This window comes from Rhinoderma darwinii, chromosome 2 (genome assembly GCF_050947455.1).
Source record: "Rhinoderma darwinii isolate aRhiDar2 chromosome 2, aRhiDar2.hap1, whole genome shotgun sequence".
NCBI classification, from domain to species: Eukaryota; Metazoa; Chordata; class Amphibia; order Anura; family Rhinodermatidae; genus Rhinoderma; species Rhinoderma darwinii.
In genome coordinates, this window is record NC_134688.1 from 409,276,695 (window position 1) to 409,301,137 (window position 24,443).

Here is a 24,443-nt window from a genome sequence, read left to right on the forward strand (position 1 = left end):
ATACTAAAGTTTTTTAAAACGATGCGATCAGCTGATAAACGAGCGTTTGCTCGTTCATCTGCTGATCGCTGACCTGTTTACACAGGGCAATTATCGGCAACGAGCGTTCTATGAACGCTTGTCTGCCTGATAATTGCCTAGTGTAAAAGGGCCTTAAGCGTGTATGTCTGGATCTTTCCAGGCGTACCCGCTAACCGTAGGAAAAAATTTATGTGAATGAGACCATATATGTATTTTACCTCAGGTCTCACTGTTCTCCTGCTGCTCATATGCACCACGCCATATATACTGTACATTGTTTGCTAGCAATGTACCATAAATTACCTCTCTCTATATTTTATTTTTCAGTTTAACAAAAATCCGAAAATCGAGATTCAAATCGAAAATCGTCCATAGTGTTGAAAAACAAAATCTAGATTCTATTTTTTGGCAAAATCGCCCAGCCCTACTTTATACCCTGCTTCATTATAGGAGCTAATCTACGCTTTAGCGGATATAATGATCAACAAGCTTTTTGACAGTTTCCATCCATTTCTTTTGACCACGGACACCTTCTGGTATATTTGCGGGAAGGTGTTTGGGCCGTAGAAAGCCTCCGCCAAAGATAGGACATCTCCTATCTTTTGCTGCCTATGGACCGTGCTCCCATACTTTATACGGGAGCACAGGCCAAAAATGCAAATGGCGGTAAGCAGCCACCCGTGCCTGTAATCACGGACCGTGACTACGGGCACGGCCGTGTGCATGAGGCCTGGTGTAACATATCTTATGCAATATATTCAGGGCCGTAGCTATAAGAAGAAGTGCAGAGAATGTGGTTGCTCCCAGAGCTCTGCTGCCTGGGAGCCCCAAAATGTCTCTGCCCCATATGAAGAGACCAATAATACAAATAACGCTTGATAGTTGTGGGAAAATATTACACATTTTTGCATTGGAGCACATGAGCTTCATTGGTGCACCTATGAATGTATTTCCTAAGGCTCCATGCACACGACCGTGCCCGTAATTATGACCCGTTATTATGGTCGCAGACAGCCGGACGTTTTTACAGGCCGTGCTCCTATTATAAAGTATGGGAGCACGCTCCGTAAAATAAAAAAAATAGGACATGTCCTATTTTTTCGGCAAGTTTCTACGGCACGGACACCTTCCCTTAAATATACGGGAAGGTGTCCGTCGGACGATTTTACGGTCACGTGCACGGGGCCTAAGATCTCTCTTTCAGACTCAAAGACATCAATTATACATGCAATAAAACAGGCATACTAAAGTAAAACATTTTTACAAGCAGGGTTATTGCTAGAATCATGAACTTTAATATAAATCTAATATATTAGTTTTGACTCTTGCGTCTTTCCTACTGAAGACTAGTCTTACAGTTCTTCAGAATTGCCAATAGAAAGTCCTTTGCCATTTGTATCACAATGCAATGAGGTGTTCTCCTGTCGGATAAAGTCGGGCAGCTATAGTCATCCCCTCAAGCAATATACATTATGAGATCAGATTAGTTACTTTCTGGGAATTACTTCTGCAAGTTTCTTTGCGCCTGCAAATAAAAAACCGCTACATGTCCACAGGTTTGGACTTACAGTATATACAAACATGAACACATCTTTTTTCATGAATTGAAGAGGTATTGAGAAAAGGGACATCACAACTTGCTTCACAACCCATGCTTCCTCTGATGACATGTTGCAAACTGATGTAACTGGAGTGCATACATTCAAAAGTATAAAATCATACTGACGGAAGTTGTTAGCAGAGTACATGCAGCCTGAATATAGTATATATATATCTATACAATATATTTCCTGAGATGCTCAGGCTTGCATTTCCAAACAAAATATATACATAATTACAATTCATAACAGAAGTGCATATAAAGGCTTATTGCATGGTCTTAAAAAATAAAAATAGCGATGTCTATTTTTCTCTTAGGCCCCATGCACACGACCGTGCCAGCAATCAAGGCCACGGCCGGCCGTCGACTGACAGCCGCATTTTCTGGCCGTGCTCCCATACAAAGTATGGGAGCATGGCCCGCAAAGTGCAAAAGAACAGACATGTTCCATAATTTTCTGAACATTTCCACGGCACGGACACCCTTCCGTAGCGCTACGGAAAGGTGTCCGCGTTCAATGAAAGTGAGTGGGTCCGTTTTTGCAGACCGCAATTGCGGTCCGCAAAAACAGAGTTTTTTTTACGGTCGCGTGCATGGGGCCTTATGGCATGATTGAATAAACTGTGGGAATCCTAGGTAAGAACTACCTTTCGATTTAGTCGTATTTTACATAACATAATATGGAATTGCATAAACAGCAATTCCCTAATATACACCGTTCCTAGGAGAATCAGCTGTGTTCACAAAATTAAACATCCAAACAATGGACTAAAACCTTACGTGTTAGGCTCTATTCACACTAACGTCATGGCTTCCGTTATTACCTGGAACCATGGCAGTTAAGACGGATCCTTTGTGAAACAGACCTGATGGATCCTATTGACTTACTATGGGTCTGTCACGTATATTATTTTAAAGGGTTTAAAAGAAAAATAGCTCGGCAGACGATGCCATTCTGCTTGTCAAAAAGGAACAGAAACCTGACAAAACAGACCCTAATGACAGCGTTAACAGAGCCTAAAGAGGTTCTGTCACCACATTATAAGTGGCCTATCTTGTACATGATGTGATCGGGGCTGTAATGTAGATTACAGCAGTGTTTTTTTATTTAGAAAAATGATCATTTTTGACGGAGTTATGACCTATTTTAGCTTTATGCTAATGACTTTCTTAATGGACAACTGGGCGTGTTTTACTTTTTGGCCAAGTGGGCGTTGTGGAGAGAAGTGTATGACGCTGACCAATCAGTGACCAATCAGCGTCATACACTTCTCCCCATTCATTTACGCAGCACATAGCAATATAGCTATATCGTTATGTGCAGCCACATACAAAAAAAACCAGTGTCCTGACAGTGAATATACATTACCTCCAGCCAGGACGTGATATCTATTCAGAATCCTGACACTTCGCTAATGTTTCTGTGAAATTTACAGCAAGTCAAGCGTAATCTCGTTTTAAATGACAGTTTACAGCGTAATCTCGTGAGATTACGCTTGCCTTGCTATAAATCTCACAGAAACGTTAGCGAAGTGTCAGGATTCTGAATAAACATCACGTCCTGGCTGGAGGTAATGTATATTCATTGTCAGGATACTGCAGTAGCGTTATAGTGCGTTTATGTGGCAGCACATAGCGATATAGCTATATCGCTATGTGCTGTGTAAACGAATGGAGAGAAGTGTATGACGCTGATTGGTCAGCGTCATACACTTCTCTCCACAAAGCCCACTTGGCCAAAAAGTAAAACACGCCCAGTTGTCCATTAAGAAACTCATTAGCATAAAACTAATATAGGTCATAACTCAGTCAAAAATGATCGTTCTTCTAAATAAAAAAAAACACTGCTGTAATCCACATTAGAGCGCCGATCACATCATGTACAAGATAGGGCACTTATAATGTGGTGACAGAGTCTCTGTAAGTGCACATGCTATTTGAGTGGTAGGGATGTTTTTGTTTATTTAAAAAGCGTAAAACTTAAATTTCTTACATCATGATGAGGTCAAATTGTAGGTTTTCTTAATAGAAAAACACTGGCGATAAATAATACTGTAGTTTTACAAAAATATGTATCAGGGGCTCTACATACATACATACACACACTATGCGACATGAATAGGAATTTGTAATGCCCCATCTGTTCAACACGTGAAATTTGGCTGGTTGAGTAGTTTATTTGTAAAAATCACCAGCATGACCTGTGCGAAGGCGATTGGTAAATATAGAAGTGCGCTAGGGTAATGCCCTGCGCCCCCATCAGTGAGCCATTGACCGGCACTTATGGCAGTCTGAGATGGTATGCTGGGAGAGCAGCTCCAGAAAATCCGAAATTCCCCAGTTGTTGAGGTCCATTTGCTTTCACAACCATATATATTTTAAGTAAAGTGCCTCCAACACCAGACATACTGGGTCTCACTTATCAAAACTGCATAAAAGAACACCTGGCCTTGTTGTCCACAGCAACCAATCACAGTGCAACTTTCATTTTTCCAGAGCCATTTAAGAAATGAAAGCGGAGCTCTGATTGGTTTCTTTGGGCAACAAGGTCAGATATTATGTTAGACCATGGGATGCTTATAGTTGACCCATTATTTTAATATACAGGAATGATACTATTGAAACCCATCTAGTAAAAACAAACAAATACACCATTTACATACAATGCATATTTCATAATTGAGGGGAGATCGTTTAAAGTGCAAACTAAACATACTGTGGAGCGTCATCCTCTCAGATATTTTTTGAGACGCCACAACACTTTTTTCTGTAGCGTAGAAAACGATTAGCCCTGTGTCTATATTTGTGGAGGCAGCGCTATGATCTTAGTCGAACGTTGATGAGGTTGTAGAATGAGAAGTAAAGAGTTGACAACAAATGCATAAAATAAATGGAAAGAGTCGCGGTGTAAATATACAATCTCTTTACCGCCAGCAGCACCTCCTGTTTAATACTTCATGGGTATCGAGTGATTGCTGGTCTTGCTATGAATACGGTCTATGGCTTTTTGAAGAAAGTTTTGCAACATCATGGATACATTGTAGTTACGGAGGTTTCCTAAGCGGGTTTCGATGGTTTTTTTATGCCAGGAGACGGACCACTCCATTGTCAGAGCCCAGGAGAAGTAGTCTTTTGGTAGGTAAGACAGCCAGGTTGGTTAAGGTCCCCCTGAAGTTTTCAGAGCTGAGTTTGGTTGTGATGTTCGGCTGTGTCGAAGAGTCAAGGAGAGAGTAGATGCCAATCTTATTTGCTACGGTGCCAGTTATAACCTCACTGCCGTACAGATCAAGAGCGTGAATGGGGTCAGAATTAGACTTGAACTGATGTAAAGGTTTCTGCTCAAGCTCCTTCCAGACAGTGAGGGAATGGTCGGATGAGGAGCTCACTATGATGTTTCCATCTGCTGCCTGCAGGACATAGAAGTCATCAGTAAAGAGGGTTGTATCATGCAAAAATAAGGGACATTAACAGTTGGACCAATTTCTATTGCGATATAAACAGAAAAAGTTTGAGTGAAGATGTGAGGATGATTCATGACAAAGATTATACATTATATTCATGCACACATGGTAATGTTATAGGATTCAATAGATTGACTAATTATCCCATCATTCAGTAACCCAACAAGTTATTACAAGTCTAATAAATAAACGAACAATACAAACAAGGCAGCCCGGGCCTCTTATTTCCCGTTTTTATGGTATAAAATCATATCTTGGATAACACTTTGTCGTTTTCTTTTATTTTTTACATTTGGCAATTTACCTTTACTTTAATTTAAAATTCTCTCAGAAAGTCAATTTTTTTTTCACAAATATGTTTTAATGTTGTATTTTATTTTAATATTGCATTTATTTAAGATTATGGCAACAAAGGGCCACCTGCAATTTAATTTCTGCATTACTGCGCCTCTTCCATAGGAGAGAAAGTTGCAAGTGATCTTGCAAAAATCACAAAAAAAAAAATCCAACACAGTAACATTAAAGTAGAGAGGTAATGCAGCAATTGTACCCAAACTGCAGGTGCGTTGCTATAGACCCCAGCCTCAAGGTTTAGTAATTGTAAAGCTACAGTCACACGACAGTTAAAAGCGGACGTTTCTTTTTGAACGGCCGTTTTCAGAACAATGATTTTCTATGGGTGTATTCACACGGCCATTTTTTTAATGGCCCGTGAACATTGGCCATCAAAAAATAAGACATGTCGTTTTCACGGCCAGACATCCCCCATAGACGTCAATGGATCCGTTTTTAACGGCCGTCAATACATGTAACGACTGTTAAAAACGGATCTGTGACATGGGGATTCCAGATGCAAGGGAACTATTGGTTCCCTTGCTGGCTATCGGCGGTGCGATGACGCCGAATGCCCTACACACTCACCGATGCAGCGCCTTCTTCAGGTGTGGTCTCTAGTCTTCACGGGTTCCACGAAAGCGGCGCAATGACAGAACGGCGCCGACCTTCGCAGATGCCCTGAAGACAAGAGACCACACGTGAAGAAGACGGCGCTGCATCGGGGCTGTGTGCCATCGCCTACAGGGAAGGAGGCTGTGTGGCATCGCCTACGGGCGGGGGGGGAGCTGTGTGGCATCGCCTACGGGCGGGGGGGAGCTGTGTGGCATCGCCTACGGGCGGGGGGGAGCTGTGTGGCATCGCCTACGGGCGGGGGGGAGCTGTGTGGCATCGCCTACGGGCGGGGGGGAGCTGTGTGGCATCGCCTACAGGGGGGCTGGGTGTGGCATCGCCTACAGGGGGGCTGGGTGTGGCATCACCTACAGGGGGGCTGTGTGGCATCACCTACAGGGGGGCTGTGTGGCATCACCTACAGGGGGGCTGTGTGGCATCACCTACAGGGGGGCTGTGTGGCATCACCTACAGGGGGGCTGTGTGGCATCACCTACAGGGGGGCTGTGTGGCATCACCTACAGGGGGGCTGTGTGGCATCACCTACAGGGGGGCTGTGTGGCATCACCTACAGGGGGGCTGTAAATAGTGTCTAGGTTAAAATGTGACCTTCCTTTGGGCAATTTCAGGAGGTTGGGACAAAAAAAAAAAAAAGCCTAACAAATGAAATTAATCAGTTTTGTTTTTTTTAACGATCATGAAAAACGGATGTCAAATGGTCATTAAACCGAAACAGACGGACTGGAAATGGATGAAAATTTGGAGACGATCAGTTTTTAATGGCCATTTTTTTTTCACTGTCATGCGAATGTAGCCTAAGGGTATGTTCACACTGTTTATTTTCAGGGGGATGTTTACGCTCCAAAATACACTAGACAGAACCCTGCAAAAAAAAAATAAAAAAATATTTAAATGGAAAATACACTGTGCTGTTCACATGAGGCGTACTTTTATGCTGCTGTATTCAAAAACCACCACGTAAAAACACACTTAATAAAAAAGTAGCATGTCACTTCTTGAGCAGATTATCCATTGACACTACAAAAAAAAAAAAAACGGCTGAAAATCAGCTTAACATTATTTATTTCAAATAAGTTTCATTTTCAGCTTCAAAAACGCCTTGAGAACGGCGTTAATTTTCAGCCGCTTCTCTTTGTTCGTGTGAACATACCCTTACTAATATTTACTTGACAGACTTGAGTATTTGATTCTATAAAATAAAGAGCAATTGCAAATATTTACCTATTAACAACCTATCTTTACGTAGCTCCAACATATGCAATCGCCCCTTACAATCATGAAGAGCTAAAAACATACAAAAACTGCAAACATGGAAGAGCAAATAAAGATTACATTCTTATTCTGCAGGGAATGGGGCACGTAAGAGGCAAGCTTCAATTTCCCTGAACTCCCTCCCTGAAAGTCACCAGCAGAGAAGATGCAGTGGAAATATTGGGACTGCTCACATAGAACGAAATTTTGCAACATATTAGAAAATTGCTTAAACAATAATTCCGTAATAGTGTGTTATTTGAGGGAATGATCTGAACATCGAACATAGGGGCCTGGGGAAAGTCATATTTCCTGTTTTTTCTTCTGTAAACATGTGAATGATGCTCTACGGTCTGTAAATGACGAGGAAATTACGTGATTACGATTTTTTATTTGCTACATGAAGACCTGATGTGAAAGATCTCGGCCTAATGGAAACTCCTCGTATAGTTTGTATTACACATTTATTGTGCCATGGTTTGGACTCTGAAATATAAAATGTTTCAATTTCAACACCATTTTATTGAGAAAATAAACATTTATCAAAACGAGAAGTCCACAAAGAAAACATAAAATCACTGCTGTAATGAAAGGTCTTTCGTCATTTGATATTGAACGTCAAGTCCTAGGTTTGTGAGTCAGAATAAAAAAAAAATATTATACATAGACATGATCACTAAGCTTCTGAGTGTAGTAAATCCTCCTCTAACCAAATTTCAAGGGTTGATTAAAGGGACCATCTCCTTACAATAATAAAGTTCTGGTGGGATGAACATTATTTCACCTTGACTCAGAACAGGTTAAACAAACTATCACAGCGTGCACTGGGGCAGGTAAATATAAAGAAGAGTTACTCATTACTGGGGCTTGGGTAAGACACACACGGACACTTGTCTTTATTATTTAAACAAACTGCTCCATACAATCCACATAAGGACTGGTTAGCAGTCGTGCACTGTATAGATCTATTAGAGATGATCCATTCCAAAGTCTCACAAACCCCCTTATTAAAGAGAACCTTTCACCTGACCCTACATGTGAAGCCGAGTGCACCATATAATAGGCACTGCTGCACAAACCTGGTCTCACTTTAAAAAAAAAAAAATTCTATCCTCCTCCGTTATTCAGATATCGGTGCCATTATATTTGGTGCCCGATATGCAAATAACCCCCTGAACGGTCAATGGGGCGTTTCTTTTTTTGTAAATGGCAAAGGGGCGTAATACTTATCGCTCTGACACTGTCCAATCAGCTACAGACAGTATCAGAACGGTTTGTGCTGTGTGATCTCTCTCGCAAGATCACAGTCTTGTGCGCACGCACGCTCTCTGCAGAATGACATCTCCAGCGTCGCCGCTGCCACGGACCAGAAGAGGAAGATCTACTCATATGACTGGACCCGCAGTACTCCATGTAATCATGTAGCAGTAGTACAGCGAGTACATGTGGTACAGCGGGGCCGGTTGCATGATGAAGGGTCGTGTCATGATAAAGGAAAAAACTGTGCAACTAGACTTCCGGTCCCCCGCCAGCGCTATAAAAAGCTATTAAAATCTCATAAATCAGAGGGACGGGGGACCGGAATGTATATTAGCGAGTGTACTCACATACTGCAGTGAGCACACCGCTAATACTTGCGGCCGAAATACGTTCCGTCCATTACGGACGTAACATGCTCGTGTGAACCCAGCCTTATAGAGCAGAATCGACCGGCTTCACAAGGTTGGGGTGTGTCTCTTCACTGCCAGTCTGTGGAGTGGGGGAGCAGGGAGAGAAAAACACAGACACGCTGCCCATAGTAGGCTATAGAGAGGGGATGGAGGATCAGAGTGAGATAGATACACACAGACATGCTGCAGCTGCTGGTAAGCGTTTTATCTCAACGCAGTGCTGGAGCCTCCGCTATACCGCTCGTCACTGCTGTATAATCTCCTCCATGCTGCTGCGAATTCATTATTATACATAATATAGGAGAGTAGGTTTCTCCTCTTCTCTGAATGAAATGTATAGAAGACATGATAGCAGTTATGCTCCGCCCACTAGCTCAGAGGAAACTGAGAATTGGAGAGAGTCTGCAGAGCGGAACACTAATAAAAAAAAATTAAAAAGCCATATACAGGTCATAATGGCCAGAAATAGTGTTATTTGTCATGTACACACACACACACACACACACACACACACACGACAACTTATTCTGAAAAGTTAGGTACGCTTAACAGGTTCCCGACCGTTGGCTGTGTTTTTACGGCCAGCGGTCAGGGTCTCTGAAGTCCGCCATATAGATTAATTACGGCGGCACTTCAGGAGACTGTGCACGCGCGATCGCGTGCACACAGCTCTGTGCCCTGGATGTTGCTAACAGCCATGGGCACTGGGCAGAGTGTCAGGAGCCAATCTTTTGGTCCCTGAACATGTGATCGCTGTGACAACCAATCACAGCGATCACATTTGTTTTTATTTTGGAATTTCTGGCAGCAAATCTCCTGCCTTTTTTCTTCTCCTCACACATTGTTTCAGTGTGAGGAGAAGAAGATTCTTGAGAGAATTGCTGCCAGAAGAATACTGTGAAAAAAAATACAGTGTTACACTTCAATACACTCTTTGTATAGATAGATTTCTATCTATCTATACAATCTATCTTTTTTTCTATCTACCTTTCTATCTTTTATTATATTAGAATAGGCTGGTAGGGAATATTTAAATTTCTCCTGGAAATTTATATATATATATATATATATATATATATATATATATATATATATATATAAATTTCCAGGAGAAAATTAAATTACTACTATGCTGTGGAGTGCTGCCTATTTTTTGAATTCCTAAATTTGGACTATTGCTCGTGGTCTGGAGGCTTGCACACACGAAACCCCTGATAGAGGTGATTATTTCAACATTTGTGGTGCGGTTCTTCTTTGTATTTCATATATATATATATATATATATATATATATATATATATATATATATATATACACACATACATACACATATATATACACACACACATATACATACATATATACACACACACACACACACACACACACACACATATATACATTATTTGAAACAAAAAATTTTGCAGGAGAAAATTATTGAGGGCCTCATTTTTGATGTTCAGGACACCAGAGAATGCCCCCAGTCTGAGGATGTCACGCGACTGACTGAAAGACACACACTCGCATTCCCCCAACACAAACCAGAAGCAACCCCCAGAAAAGGTGCCGCATCTGCAGAAAAGACGGGCACCGCAAAGATTCCCGATATTTCTGTCCCTCATGTCCCTCGCAACCAGGCCTGTGCATTGACCCATGTTTTAAAAAATACCACACTGTTCTGCATTATTAGATTTTAGTTAATTAGTTGAAAATATATTTGCCCTACATTACATTTTTATTTTCCCCCCGATTTTACTCCAAAGGTGAGGGAGGGAATGGGTGGGTGGGTTGAGGTCATGTTTGCATGTTTTCTAAAGTTCATCTGCTGGAGAGCTCCATTTGCATAAACCTGCAATTTCTTATTTTCGAAAATCCAAAAAAATAAATTCCCATTATACCCCTAGATGAATATTTTGGGATTTCGGCTTCAAGAGCAGATATTTTGGAAGTGTTATAGAAACTCTGTTGAGTTTTGTAAAACCAGCTTTGAAAAAAGGCGATTTGTGAAATAAGCTTCTTCTATCGTCCGCCCTCCTACATCTCTATGTGATAATAAGGCCCACATATTTGGTATCCCCATGCACAGGAGAAGTGGCAGAATGTGAAAGGAGATGAATTTTGTCCATGGTCTATGCCGTGTGCGAAGAATGCTGGTATAAACTGACGCATTTGATAAAAAACAAAAGCTAATTTTATTTTGTTCCATCTTATTCAAGAAACTTTCAGAAGAAAACTGGACTGTCTAAAAATATGATAAACCCCTTGAAGGAAACCTTGTGGGGTCTACTTGTGTGAATGAAGTCATTTATGGGGGGATTCTAATGTTTCAGCAGCATTACGCCCCCAGAAAAAACAGTATGCGGCTATAAAATCAAATGCAGAATTCCTGGACCGAAAAGGCCAAAAAGCCTCCTTTTATGCCAAGCCCTGGCACATGCCCGCACAGTGAATAAGGCACACATATTTGGTATCCCCATGCACGGGAGAAGTGGAAGAATGTGAAAGGAGATTAATTTTGTCCGTGGTCCATACCGTGTGTGAAAAATGCTGGTATAAACTGACGCAATTGCTAAATTCTTGCATTTTTTCCAATTTTGCCCGCTTTAGAGAAAAAAAAAAGATATATACTGACAAATGCCACTAAAACAAAGCCCTATCTGTCCTTTAGAAAGAGTGTAAAATTCAAAAATGAACTTTATTCACCTGCAGAGTAAGGCTGGATTCACACGAGCACATTACATCCGTAATGGACGGACGTATTTCGGCCGCAAGTCCCGGACCGAACACACTGCAGGGAGCCGGGCTCCTAACATTATACTTATGTACGATGCTAGGAGTCCCTGCCTCGCTGCCGGACAACTGTCCCGTACTGTAATCATGTTTTCAGTACGGGACAGTAGTTCCACGGAGAGGCAGGGACTCCTAGCGTCGTACATCACTATGATGCTAGGAGCCCGGCTCCCTGCAGTGTGTTCGGTCCGGGACTTGCGGCCGAAATACGTCCGTCCATTACGGACATAATGTGCTCGTGTGAATCCAGCCTTATGGTCATCTAAAGAAGCACATAGCAAACTTGTGAAATTTGCTCTGGTCATTCAACTATAAAACAGCCTAGTCCTTAACCGGTTAAAGGTTAATCACTTGATTGCCAGTGTTTCAGATCAACCCCTCTCTTAGGCTACATTCTCACATGCGCAAATCTGGTCCGTGTGTGTTGCGTTATTGCATCAGTGTACTTTGCAAGTGGCATGTGTTGATCACGCACTCGCAAAGCATTTTTTTTTTCACACACCCATTGATCTCAATGAGCGCGTAGGTGCGTGAAAACACACCAATATAGGATATGCAGCGGGTTTCAAAAACTCACGCATGTGTGAACGGCCCCATTGAAATCAAGTGTTTTCCATGCACAGAACACGGATCAGATTCACGCTCGTGTGAATGGGCCCTTATTGTGCAGCTAAAGCTTGTGTCAACCTGACAACCGAGCTGCAATATCATGGGCTCTGCTCAGTTGTCATTTTGTCTAATTCCCTCAGTTGCCCTAAGGCTTCTTGACCACCTAGTAAAAGACAGCGTGAGAGCTCTGGGACAATTCTTATGTAAGTGAAACTTTGGCACCAGCAAACCTCTTTAACTCTCAATGAAAATCTGAATTTAACTTTTTTTCAGCGTAAGGGCTCATTCACACGAGCGTGAATCTCCTCCGTGTGCTGTGCATTGAAACTACGCACAGCACGTGGCCCCATTGATTTGTGGGGTTATTCACAGCGAATGTTCATTGCGTGAAACTCACTGCATGCCTATATTGGTGCGTTTTCACACTAAACGCCGCAGGCAAAAAACGCAGTGAAAAGCACTTTCTCTGCATCCCATTGATGTCAATGGGAGGTCAGCGACAGAAACGCCTGAAGAAAGGGCATGATGCTTCTTTTTCACAAAAGCGTTTCTTTCCGCACGCGGGGAAAAAAACCGCCTATAGTTCCCATTCAAATGGGATGACAATCAGGTGTGTGCGGGCGACTTCCTCCATTTAAAGAACAGGGATCTATCAAAGTCTGATCTTCACAACACATGTTTGCAGAAGTGTATCATGGCACGAACAAAGGAGATTTCTGAGGACATCAGAAGAAGGAGTTGTCGATGCTCATCAGGCTGGAAAAGGTTACAAAACCATCTCTAAAGAGCTTGGACTCCACCAATGTACAGTCTGACAGTTTGTGTACAAATTGAGGAAATTCAAGACCAGTAGTACCCTCCCTAGGTGTGGTCGACCCACAAAGACCACGCCAGGAGCAAGGCATAATAGTCCACGAGGTCACAAAAGAACCCAAGATAACCTCTAAGCAACTAAGGGCCTTCCTCACTTTAAATTGGCGAATATTCATGAGTCCACCATCAGGAGGACCCTGAACAAAATTGGTGTGCATGGAAGATTGCAGGGAGAAAGCCGCTGCTCTCCAAAAAAAACATTGCTGCCCGTCCACAGTATGCTAAAGATCACCTGGACAAGCCAGAAGGCTATTAGAACAATGTTTTGTGGATGGATGAGAACAAAATAGAGATTCTTGATTTAAATGAGAAGTGTTTTGTTTGTAGAAAGGAAAAAACACTGCATTCCAGCATAAAAACCTCATACCATCTGTAAAACACGGTGGTGGAAGTATCATGGTTTGGGCCTGTTTTGCTGCATCTTGGCCACAACAGTTTGCCATCATTGATGGAACAATGAATTCTGCCAGCAAATTCTGAAGAAAAACATCAGGGCATCTGCCCATGAGCTGAATATCAAGAGAACGTGGGTGATGCAGCAAGACAACGACCCAAAGAACACAAGTGGTTCTACCAAGGAATGGTTAACCCCCTCCAGACATCCGCCGTATATATTTACGGTGCACGTCGGGGGTTAGTATGGAGTGAGCTCACGGGCTGAGCCGGATCCATAGAATGAGCGTGTCAGCCGACATTTCAGTGTAACGAGCGGGATCCCGCTAGTTTAACCTCTTAAATGCCGCGGTCAATAGCGACCGCGGCAAATTAAATGGTTAGAAACAGGCCTGTAACATTGCAATGGCACCCCGCACGCGATCGCATGGTGCCGATGGTTGGCATGGCAGCCTCGCGGCCTGATGAAGGCCCCCAGTTCTGCCATCTTTGTACTCCTATGAAGCCCTGCCTCCAGGCATTAGTATCGCTGGTTCAAGTTCCCTAGGAGGACAAGTATAAAAAAGCTAAATACAGTAAAATAAAGGAAAATATATATAGAATTTATTTTAAAAGTTGAAAAAAAACTCCCCTTTCCCCCAAGAACAATGTAAAAAAGTCTGAACTATTACAATAGATCAATATTTAGTCCGCATGGTGAACACCGTAAAAAAAAAAATCTAAAACAAAACCCACCAGAATCTCTGTTTTATGGTCACTTGATCTCCCGCAAGCCATCATATGGCTAGAACGATGAAAACATAAAAAAAAGTGATGAGATGGGAAGTGAAAATACGAAAAATGGCTGTGATACACCTTTCCCGATTTTTCCTCTAAAGTCATGTAAGAAATAAAATAAAAAATTGGTATCGCCACTATATAACCCGCACGATGAATGCCTTAAAAAAAAAAAATTAAAAAATTCAATGCCAGAATTGCGTTTTTTTGGTCAATTCATATCCCACCAAAAAAATGAACAAAAAGTGATCAAAAAGTCTCAAGTACTCAAACATACCAGTAGAAACGTAAGCTGGCACTGCAACAGATAAGCCCTCATACAGCTCAATTTACAAAGAAAAAAAAAGTTAGGGCTCGCAGAATGTGGCGTCAAAACAAAAATTTTATTTTTAACAATTAGTTTCTTCTTCGTAAAATGAGTAAAACATAAAAATGTACCGTATATGGCGGCGTATAAGACGACTGGGCGTATAAGACGACCCCCAACTTTTACCCTTAAAATATAGAATTTAAGATATACTCGCCATATAAGACTACCCCTCTCCCAAATGAAAAAAAGTCAGATTTAATTTCAACATGATAATTTTAATTCAAATGCGTATGACATACATGTACTGTATTTAGCAGCAAAACTGTCACTTATAAACATAAGGCTGTTTCAAACATGTACGGTAAAGCTAAAACTTTGCAAAACAAATAAGAAAGTAAGTGCCGGACAAGTCCCTGGTGATCATAACTGTAAGCTGCGGTATTTTAACAGGTCTTGCTGGCGTGACAGTTTCCCTTTAAAAGCCTTCAAAATCCTCCTGTTCGTCATCTGATATCATAATTACATCAATGACATCTTGTGATACATTCGTAAGGCAGTCATCGTATGGATCGAATTCCGTGTCAGATGGTGCGCTCTCAGCTTCCTCTACTTCCTCTTCATCTTGCCACAAGTAGTCGTCCTCCATACCATCTTATGAATTCGATATGCCGCACTTCTTGAAAGACTTGATGACTGTTTCTTCATCAATATCATTCCAGGCTTTAATGACAAACTGGCACAAAACATCCAGCTGTGGAGCACGCATGTTTCCTCCTTTTGTGAATGACTTTTCGCCGCTAACCATCCATTCATTCCAAAGTTCTCGAATGCGATCCTTAAATGGCTTGTTTAAGCACACATCCAGCGGCTGTACCAGCGATGTTAATCCTGCAGGAATAACTGCAGCATGGGTGTTTAATCTTGCAAGCCTCTGCTTTGAGCTAGGAGTTAAATGAGCCCTGAACATATCCCACACTAGTAGACTAGATTTTTTAAGAAGTCCACCTGGTCGCCTGCTCCACACATTCTCAAGCCATAGCTTTACCCCTTCTTCATCCATCCAGCCTTTTTCATTCACATGCACAAAACAATTAGGAGGGAACTTGAGTTTTGGCATTGTTTTTCTTTTAAAAATGATCATTGGTCTCAGTTTGGCGCCATCAGCTGTGCATGCTAATACCACTGTAAAACTGGACTTCTCATGCCCTGTTGTTTTAATTAAAATTGTTTTTTCACCTTTTTGATGGGCAGTTTTATTTCCAACCATATCAAAATTCATTGGAGTTTCATCCATGTTTCCAATACTACTTAACGGATAGTTGTGTTTAGTGCGCTGTTTTATTATGTATCGATGGAAACTATTTATTTTGTTATCAAGGTCTGCAGGTAATTTTTGGGCAATTTTCGTCTTTTGCCTCAGTACCAGATTATGCCTTGCCATGAATCTAGTACACCAGGATGCAGTGGCCTTAAATCTGTTGCTCTGATCTGGGTTAGATTTGGCCCACTGAAGTGCAAACAGGCGTATTTGATTTCGTGTCACTACATAACCGTTTTGGCGATGCTTATTCACCATATCTGCTACATGTTTTTCGAGTTCTGGCCAGTGTGGGGTGCCTTTTCTTAATGCACACTTACCCCTTGGCATATTGTTTAATGCTTTTTCATTTACTTTCCAGTCCCGAACCATCTTTTCTGTTACTCCATACTGTCTTGCAGCAGCACAGTTATTATGCTCCCTGGCAAAATTTATAACTTTAAGTTTGAAACTGGCTTCATATTTCTTTCTTCTTGCTTGTTGAGCCATGATGGGGGTTTGACTGTTGGACATTTTTATACTGTACTGTACTGTATGTACCGTACTGTTGCTACTGTGTGAACAGGCACAGAAATACTGGTACTGTAATATTACTGTATGTGGTGTACCCAGTGCTATTACAGTAGTTACAGTATAAGAAAGAGGGCTGGGCAAGCAGGGAGAGCTGACCAATCTAAACAGGATTTGTACAACAACCAGCCAATCACTGCAAGCTATGGTACGGTATGTACAGTGCCATACCAGTGATTGGAGTCCTGTTTAGATTGGTCAGCTCTCCCTGCTTGCCCAGCCCTCTTTCTTATACTGTAACTACTGTAATAGCACTTTGGAGCATTAGTGCATCCATCTGGCCTGCCCTTATACCCCTCTTAACACTGCAAACCCCACCCCCCAAGCATGTGTGAGCGCTTCATAGCAGTAGCGCATCATTGCCCCTCCATATGCCCTGTATCAATACTAAAACCTTCCCGACTCCATTATTAGCCGTCTTCAAACCCCCAAACCCAAATGTCGTCGTCCCCCTTTCGTGCAGGAGCGCTTCACTATGGCCATTGTATACTGTAGTACCATACTCATCCACCGGCGGCAGGACCCAGGACTCTCTGTCTCTTTGAACTCGCGCATGTGCAGATAGGCTGCTTCATCGCGCGAGATCTGAGAGGCAGGGAATGAGAGGAAAGGGCGGGCCAGAGAGATCTACGGAGGCTTACAGGATCTTACAGAGATGTTCCCTGGCGGCTAATACCGGCTTCCCTCAGATCCGTGGCGGATTCCGTGCATCCCGGGAGCCTGTGTACCGGACTGCAGGCTCACAAGGTAACACACAACCTGTGTATAAGACAATATCCGGCATATAAGACGACCCCCCACTTTTGACATTTTTTTTAAGGGTTTAAAACGTCGTCTTGTACGCCGATATATACGGTATATAAATTTGGAATCGCCGTAATCGTATTGACTGGTAGAATAAAGTTAACATGCCATTTTTACCGTACGTTGAAAGCCATAAAAACTAAACCCCTCAAAAAGATTGAGGAATCGCTGTTTTTTCCTATTCCTCGCCCCCAAATTATTTTTCTCCAGATTCCCAATACATTATACGGTACAATAAATGGTGCGGTGAAAAACTACAACTCGTCCCGCAAAAATCAAGCCCTCATATGGCTATATCGACAGAAAAATAAAAGTTATGGCTTTTGGGATGAAAAATCGAAAATCCCAAAAATGACTGTGACGAGAAAGGGTCAAAGAAGAATAAAGTTAACGTTTTGGAATGACCAAGTCAAAGTCCTGACCTTAATCCAATAGAGACGATGTGAAAGGACCAGAAGCCAGCAGTTCATGGGAGGAAACCCACCAACAGAGTTGAAGCCGTTTTGTACGGAGGAATGGAATAAAATTCCTCCAAGCCGATGTGCAGGACTAATGAACAATTAGCGGAAACATGTCGATGCAGCTATTGCGGCACAAGGAGGTCACACTGGATACTGAAAAGCAAAGGTTCACATACTTTTGCCACTGATTTTCCTCAATGAATAAATGACCAAGTCTGATATTTTTGACTCATTTGTTTGACTTGATTCTCTTTATCTACTATTAGGACTTGTGTGGAAATCTGATGTAGTTTAAGGTCAAATTTATACAGAAAATTCTGAAGGGTTCACAAACTTTCAAGCATCACTGTATATTAGAAAAGTTTAATTATTGATTATTATACAATGAATACTCTATTTGCTAAACCTGGTAAACCCCTATAAAAGCCTCATACGAACAACGGTGATGAATCTGATCATTTAAAGTCTGACGGAGTCCACAGAAATGCTCCGTAATGTTTCTTTAGTGCCTTATAATGTATAGTAAATAAGCGTATTTGACAGGAATCAACATGAAGCATTAGCTTTGCTTCTTGCAAAAATGAGTATTACATGCAATGTTCAAAGCGGCAAAACATCATAGACTTCTTTTGGACACCATCAGGGTTTTTATTACAAGGTTTAAGCGTAAAAACGGGGCAAATTTTGTCTCAGATCAGTTTTGGGGAGAATATTTGCGAGTTTTTCACTGTCAAATTGATATCGCCATTTATTTATTTAATTTTTTTTAAGACCGGGCATATTAGATGCGACAAATTTATTAAGAGGAGTGGGACTGTGGGCTTAAAGGGGGTTTCCCACTTTCTAAAACCGGACAACCTATCCAACGGATAGGTCATCAGTATATGATCGGTGCGTGTCCGACACACAGACCCCACACCGATCCGCCGCTCAGGCTGCCTCCAGGCGCCGGGCGATGTTGACGGAAGCAGTTGGCTCCGGTCAAAGAGCAGCGGCCGAGCTGCAGTACTGCTCCCATTCAAGTGAATGGACGCGATGGACGTCCTATTCTGCTGAACGGCCGCTATGCAGTGGTCAGACACATCTGCTTCCGGCTCCAACTACTGCATTCCGTTCCAAACATCCGGTGCACGAAGGCACCAGTTTTCAGAAAGTGGACAACCCCTTTAAGTCTAAGACTAGCGCATGATATGCCAGTCTTTGTAAATTTGGGCACACACACACACATATATATATATATATAATATATTTGCTGTTCTGTCTCGAACGCTTCAACAGGGAACATCCTTTAATAAAATAAAAAGTCAGTCTTCTTACAATCTGCCAGTCAGTGTTAGAAGAAATGTCAAAACATGATAGAACCGTGTGAGAAATGCGGTTTAGTGCTTTATTAGACCCTAGAAAAGTGTGTGTATCAAGATTTTATTTTTAACATTTAACAATGTGCATGTAAAAATATATTGTAGTCGACTGTACTTTAAAAAGCAAACGGGATCCCACAAAAAACCACATACAACACAGTTTAACAATGGGAGACAAAGGAAGACATATGGAACAGTACACGCCAGATGTACACAAAAACAGAGTGTGAACAAAGCCATACTGCTCTGAACTAGAATACTCCAGTATCAAAGAAACCATCCGCATCAGCCATACACTCATCCCATGTGACCCAGGAATACATTGAATAAAGAGATTATTAGAAGAAATCCTAATATTCACAGGAGGAGCGAGAGGACTACACGGGTGACTGGAATCAAGGACAAATCGGGACAGGCAGCTTTTGAGCAAGCTGAACTATTACCTTCATCTGCAGGATGTCCCCCTCATGTGCAGGCCAGCCTCTTAGTACCAACCCGGTCCTGGTGTCCAGTAGGATAATGAATCCTGAAGAATAACCTGCAACAACGCTGCGTCCGTTTGGGCTGACGGCCAAGTAGCGAATAAGTCCTGCGTTCACATTACTGGCTAGCTTAAATTCATGCTATGAAGGGCAAACATAAAAAACAGGAATGCTTTGAACAGTTGATAGGATAAAGGTGAAAATAATTCATATACATTACAGTCACATCTATAATAAAACATCATATACTGTATATTGAATTGCTAAACCAGAATAATTTGTAGATTCTGTAAAGTTACGCCGATCGCTCGTCCCCATACACTTCTATCAGGTCGCCAGCGTGTCTCCGTTTACACAGGGAGTTGTGCTACCGACAACTACACATTTTCTTGCAGCATAAACAATACAATCGTTTGCTCGTTCATCGGCTGATCGTTGCCCTGTTTACAAAGGGCGATTATCGGGAGCGAGCGTTCACGTGATTGAACGTTTGCCCAATAATTGGCCAGTGTAATAGGGGCTTTACACTATACACACAGATAAGGATAAAGTTTGTGTGTCTCCAATATGGCCGAACCCTGAAAAGTTGTTTTTTTTCTTTAAAAAAAAATTAAAAAAATGCATCTAAAATAATAAAAATGAGAGAACTGCAAATATCCTGATTAAAAGTACCCTACTGTTTTAGGTTTACAGCTCCTATGCGGACCTATGTGTCTCCATAATTAGACTCTAAGCAAACCCTTTGTGATCTGATCCTGCAGTCATACTCCCATCTGTAGGAAATGAGGATATTTTTATTCAATGCTTTGCCTTGTTTTATTTTTAATCTAGCATGAAGAAATAAAAATATATTGGATGTAACAGTGGCAATAAACTTCCAATATAACTAGTGAAAAGAAAATGAGATGTATAAATTAAACAAAAAATACGATAAAAACAAAATGTAACCAAACAGAGTAGGTGAGATAAAACCATACCCTGCACAATAGTGGAAACATTTTTAGAGGTCCAGCACACTATAGGATATGAAAAAATACAAAAAGTGCTTATTGAAGTCAAAATGAAAACAAGAAATTAAAAAATCCCAGGAGTGAACGCCTACGCGTTTCGAACTTTAGCTATGAACGCATAGGCGTTCTCTCCTGGGATTTTTTAATTTCGACTTAAATAAACAGTTTTGTACTTTTTCATATCATATCGTGTGCTGGACCTCTAAATTTTTTTCCTTGGATTTCTACCTATTCCCGACGTAGCTCTCTTGCCCGTGCACCGAACAATCATGGAATGTGGCGTCTTTAATTCGAATGAGTGGTGAGCCGAGCAATTTTTATATTTTTTACTGCACATTAGTACCTGAAGTCCTGGTTTCCGGGGGTCAATGAAACGTAGAACAGAATCAGAGCTTCCAAACGTCACACTGCAGTAAGGAGGAGGCATTGTGGCCACGGCTGTTATGGGGACTTTAGTGTCTCCTGCCTCATAAGTGCGAATAGTTTTTCCTGTCAATAAAAATACTTGAAACAATGTTTTCTAGAAAAATTACCATTGTACACACTGTATCTGCAGGTTTGAAAGACTAACCACAACTGCTGCCGCTATCCTGGAGTCACACAATCTCCAAACCGGCTTAATTGACATCTACGTCACCACCAGCCTCCTCCAAATCTCACGGATGTGCAGTTGCCTCGTACTCCCTGGGCATGCACAGTGCAGCGAGGTATACTCCCTGAGCATGTGGGGTGTAGCGATAAAGCCAGGCAAAGCACACCTTGCTGCACGGAGCATGCCCGAGGAGTACATGCCCAAATTCTACATTGAATTCATTTATCCAGTGCGCGGACAACAGGGCTGTCTCCCAGGCAACAATATGTCACATACAACTTTCCAGCACATGCCATAAAATCCTTCAAACTTTATCTATCAAAGACACATAGTAATAAAGTTATGATGAAGGCCTAGTTCACACAGAGTTTATTTGCAGGCAATAAAAATCTGCCTCGGAGTTCCCTCAGGAATTTTGAGGCAGATTTTGAACTGGGGTTTCTTTTCTTTAGCGTTTCCTGCCGCGTTCTTTGGCCGCGGCCGTTGAATCTAATGCAAGGACTGTGGGGAAAAAATGCTCAGAAACAAGCGCCATGGTTTCAATGGGAGGTCAGAGGTGGAAACCACTCATAAAAAGAGAACGTTGCTATTCTTTTCCGTGAGTGGCCAAATTCAATGGGGGCAATTTCGGCCATTTTTTGGTGCCGATTTCGACACGGTTTCTGCGTCAAAATCAGAGATAGGAAACTCTGAGCTGACGAAGAGTAACTTACACTTTGAAACGTGTCAGCATAAACGTTGTTTTTACTATGTGTCTTTAAAATAAAGTTTAAAGGATTTTATGTCATGTGCTGGAAAAATTCATATGATGTAGGTGCCCCTAATTTATATAGAAGCATATTGAAGTATCCAATTTTATGCCTAAATTTATGTTTTAGGTTTGCTGGGCACTTCAATGACTTGTGACGGTTTAGAAACCCTCAGATTCTATAGAAGCTCCCTTTTTATGTTGCCTTTTTGTCTGTAGGTCTGTGTGCCACACATTCTGCGGGAGGCACGGAAATTACGTATGCCTCCCAATAAACAAATTGTAAAGGATCTGCCAGACACAGCTTCTGTGTCGACGCCAGTGGTTAGTCAGTCTGCATCTGCTCCTAAGTCTGATCGAGTGACCCCTCCTTATACCAATCAGGCTGGGAGGCTGAGGAGTGGGAGAGCCTATCACAGCCTGGCCAGACGGAGCTAGCTCCCGCCCTCTGTCTATTTATACCTTCACTTCCTGCTCCTCATTTGCCTGTGATTCTCCAGCTTCCTGGCTCTGCTGCTTTAACTATTTGTCCCGGCTTCATATTGACCCCGGCTTACTGACGACTCTCCTGCTCTGCGTTTGGTACCCCGTACACTCCTGGTTTGACTCTGCTCGTTCACTACTCTCCTGCTCTGCGTTTGGTACCTCGTACACTTCTGGTTTGACTCGGCTCGTTCACTACTCTTGTTGCTCACGGTGTTGCCGTGGGCAACTGCCCCATTTCCCTTAGCTTCTGTGTACCCTTGTCTGTTGTGCACTTATTGAGCGTAGGGACCGTCGCCCAGTTGTACGCCGTCGCAAGTAGGCAGGGACTGAGTGGCGGGTAGATTAGGGCTCACCTGTCTTTCTGTCTCCCTTCCCCGTCATTACACAAGCATACTCTAATAGGCCAATCATGAATGTTTATTTCAATAGGGAGAGGGGATATTACTGGCAGACAGTATGGCCCTGTACACATCACGTTTTCTGCCTATGCTCAACATATACGTGGTACCCTGCACCCATAGGCTAGAAATGGTATCCGTTTAACGTATCTGATAAAAATAATGCAATTATAGCCTATGGGTGACGGATGCCACTGTTAGGCATCCGTCACTGGCCTCCGTTTGATGTATATGTTGGGAAGCTCATGTGACTAGACTGTCCTGTTGCACCCCTTGAGCTTTCCGACATATATGTTTAACGGAGGCTTGTGAAGGATGCAATATAGTGGCATCCATCACACGTTAAAAAAAAACAAAAAACTACTTACTTCTTTTGTGTTATCCGGTAGGATGAAAAGAGTAGTTTGCTACGCTATTCCATCTTTTTTTTTTAAAATAGCGACATGTCAGAAGTTTGGATTGGTGGGGGTCCGAGCACTGAGACCCCCACCAATCGCTAGAACGACGCAACTGAAGGTCTCGTGTTAGCGCTCAGCCGCTTTAGGTCTGTTCGGCTTTTTCCGGAAAGCCGATGTATCGGAGCACGGGCTCATAGATTTTCTATTGAGTCCGTACATTGATACATTTATTTCCGGAAAAAGCAGAACAGACGCGAAGCGGCTGAGCGCTCACACGAGACCTTCAGCTGCTTCGTTCTAGCGATTGGTGGGGGTCTCTCTGCTCGGACCCCCACCAATCCAAACTTCTGACATGTCAGAAGTTTGTCAAACGTTTAGCTACACTTTAAGACCAAGTAAAACAAGACAAATCTGATTTCTAGAGTAGGCAACTCTCACTACAATATTGGAGCTTAGCATTAGAACAAGCTGTCCTAGGAGGAGTAGGAAGATTCATGTCATTCCTACTGACCTTACATACTGTAGCTGGCCATAAACATTAGATAGCTGAAGAAAACGCTCATTTTGGAGACACCTACAATGAATCTGAATCAGTATGGGTTAGATGCGGATTTTGCAGTGCATTTTACTTTTTGCCGTCACATTTCTGTTATAAAAAGGACATGCTGAAGATCTGAAAATTTACATCATGCCCTGAAATCCATGCAGATTATTATTATTTTTGCTATGTGTATATGGAGGGGGTTTTGAAAAGGCCCATTCCCATGTACTGTACAGTAAACGGTCACAGATTTTTGGAAACTCACACTGAAAATCCACAGCAAATCTGTGATGTCTGAACATACCCTAAAATAGTGTTCTAAAGTGAACATTCCAGAAATGTAATAAAATACAAAAATAAAACTTCCCTTAACGATTCTCCTCCAGTCTCTGTCCTGCATCCCCCACTAATGCTCATGTGATGACATGTAATCCACAGCAATAACAGATCATGTGATCGCACTAGTTCAATCGGTGACATCACAGTGGAATATATCGTTAGCATTTGTGATTTCATGTCCAACCTCCCCCCCCCCCTCCCAAGAAAAATCTCC

The 24,443-nt window shown here is 42.1% G+C and overlaps 1 protein-coding gene across 1 annotated transcript in view; it reads right to left on the bottom strand.

Annotated features, from left to right (window-relative positions):
• Window positions 1–3,500: 3,500 nt before the first annotated feature.
• The window catches only part of WDR81 (WD repeat domain 81), a 53,319-nt gene continuing 32,376 nt past the window's right edge, over window positions 3,501–24,443 (bottom strand). The window contains exons 9-11 of the mRNA XM_075854172.1: window positions 21,071–21,216; window positions 19,679–19,858; window positions 3,501–5,028 (exon numbers count right to left, since the gene is read on the bottom strand). Coding sequence (XP_075710287.1) covers window positions 4,702–5,028; window positions 19,679–19,858; window positions 21,071–21,216 — 653 coding nt within the window. The 3' untranslated portion in view covers window positions 3,501–4,701. The remainder of the gene's footprint in view (window positions 5,029–19,678; window positions 19,859–21,070; window positions 21,217–24,443) is intronic.